This window comes from Brassica napus, chromosome A2 (assembly GCF_020379485.1).
Source record: "Brassica napus cultivar Da-Ae chromosome A2, Da-Ae, whole genome shotgun sequence".
Lineage (NCBI taxonomy): Eukaryota > Viridiplantae > Streptophyta > Magnoliopsida > Brassicales > Brassicaceae > Brassica > Brassica napus.
The window spans coordinates 11,900,038-11,902,042 of NC_063435.1; the positions used below are offsets into that span (position 1 = coordinate 11,900,038).

Genomic DNA, 2,005 nt, shown 5'->3' on the forward strand with positions numbered 1-2,005 from the left:
TATTTAATATATGCCACTCTATATTATCAGAATATTTGGCTGGTTTCGATTTAAAATATATTTTTTAAATCTGAATACTGAATATATTTCCTATTTATAGGAGTTTGTCTGTTTAGTAACGCAATCAGATTTTTTAGATGGTCGTGACAGGACACCACCAATATTGATACCAATATTTTCTTAACTTGCTCTAAACATTTCCGATTTTCATTAAATTGAATGTAAACTTTACTTGCACATGGTCTTGATTTCCTTTTAAAGTAAATTAGCCCAGCTACCAATTTACCATGCACGGCGTATTTTAGGAAATAGTTCATTTTATATCGTCGTCTCTTCTCTTGTGTGGTGGCCAATCTATATCGCCAAAAGTTCTGCTTACAGTTCACTGTTAAAAATTTAGAAGAGTCTAAAGAGTGGTCTACCAGAAAAGAGTCTTCATTGGTGAAAGACTTGTACTATGCGACTAGAGATACATATGAGTGGAGTAATACTATATGATTTAACACAGCAAGATCGTGATGTATCTCGGAGACTTCAAAATAATGTCAGCGTGACTCGGTAGAAACCTCATTCAAATTGGACGAAATAAACCTAAGATGAAATTTCTTTTGTCCGAAAGGCATAACTAAAAAGACCAGTTGAGTTGTCTAATTGTCTTGGTGAGTTTCCATGGGAATTCTTGTCATTGGTGAGTCTATTTGTGGCGGGAAGCTGAGACGATGATGACAGTGTTATCGATCAGTGTTGCGATGTCTGTGATCATGTCAGTGTGAGCAAGCATCGTGCCCTGCAGCCTTGCTCAACGGTTCCTGAGATGCCAAGTAGGTAATGGGACATATGGCTAGCTTCTGGTATGATTACTGGACGCCAATGGGACCTCTCATTAAGTTCCTAGGTTTCAGAGGCCCTCTTGACTTGGGGATCCCTATCCACTCATCGGTTGCAGAGGCTTGTACTCCAAACGGTTGGAAATTCCGCCATGCTCGATCTCCTGCGGCAGAGCTCCAGATTCATCTATGTATGGTACCCCTTCCCTCTACGGTTATTAACTCCGATGCCTATGTGTGGGAAGTAGATGGTGAACCTCTGGATGATTACTCGGCCAAGTCAACTTGGGAATCTATTCGCAATCGTAGAGATCCTCAATCCTGGACAGAAAATGTTTGGTTTAAAGGAGCAATCCCAAGCCATGCTTTTATGATGTGGATGACCCATTTAGATCGCCTTCCTACAAGATCTCGTATTGCAATTTGGGCTGTAAACATAGTGGACTCCTGCTGTGTTTGCAATGTTTACATGGAATCAAGAGATCACCTATTCTTGCGTTGTGCCTTCAGTGAAAGCATTTGGCTGCTGGTCCTAAAACGATTAGGGTACAGACCTGTCAGGTTTCATACTTGGACTGCTCTTATGGATTGGATGGGTTTAAAGGACACTACATGAGTCAGTGGTTGAAATATGAGTAATCGTTTTCAGATATTTAACTCTAGTAGCTCTTTGTAGTCATTCTCTGTTTTTCTTTTTTCTGGCAGAGGAGGGCTAGCCTGCTTAACCTTTGTAAACACAAACTCTCTCATTTTGTAATGAAATTCAAATACTTAGCAAAAAAAAAAAAGCATCGTGCCCTTCCATACCAGACATTCCGCCATTGTCGATGCTTAGATTAGTTTCTTGAAACTTAAAGGCTTCCCCTCTTTTTCCAGGACAATGGGGTTTCCAACGAAAGGAAAATGTTGAAAATATTTATATGGTAAGATAGTCTGAGTGTCTAAGGAAAACGAGTAGAGATTACACCAATGGCCTTTGGTTGGGTTTAAGTTTTAAACTTAAGTTAAATAATTATTTCGGTAGACAAAATTAAATTTAAAACAAGTAATTACTATGATATTTTACTTTTTCACTTAGCCGATCTGTATTTCGGTTCGGTTTTGGTTTTTTTTTTTGGTTTTATAACAAAAACTAATTATATTTATATTTTATAACAAATTTTAGTTTTTATGACTAG

The 2,005-nt window shown here is 38.0% G+C and overlaps 1 protein-coding gene across 1 annotated transcript; it reads left to right on the plus strand.

The window, feature by feature from the left end:
* Nucleotides 1-828: 828 nt before the first annotated feature.
* LOC106378137 lies at nucleotides 829-1,443 on the plus strand. The gene has a single exon (XM_013818318.1). The coding sequence runs from the start codon at nucleotides 829-831 to the stop codon at nucleotides 1,441-1,443; it is 615 nt and encodes a 204-aa protein (XP_013673772.1).
* The last annotated feature ends 562 nt before the right edge of the window (nucleotides 1,444-2,005 follow it).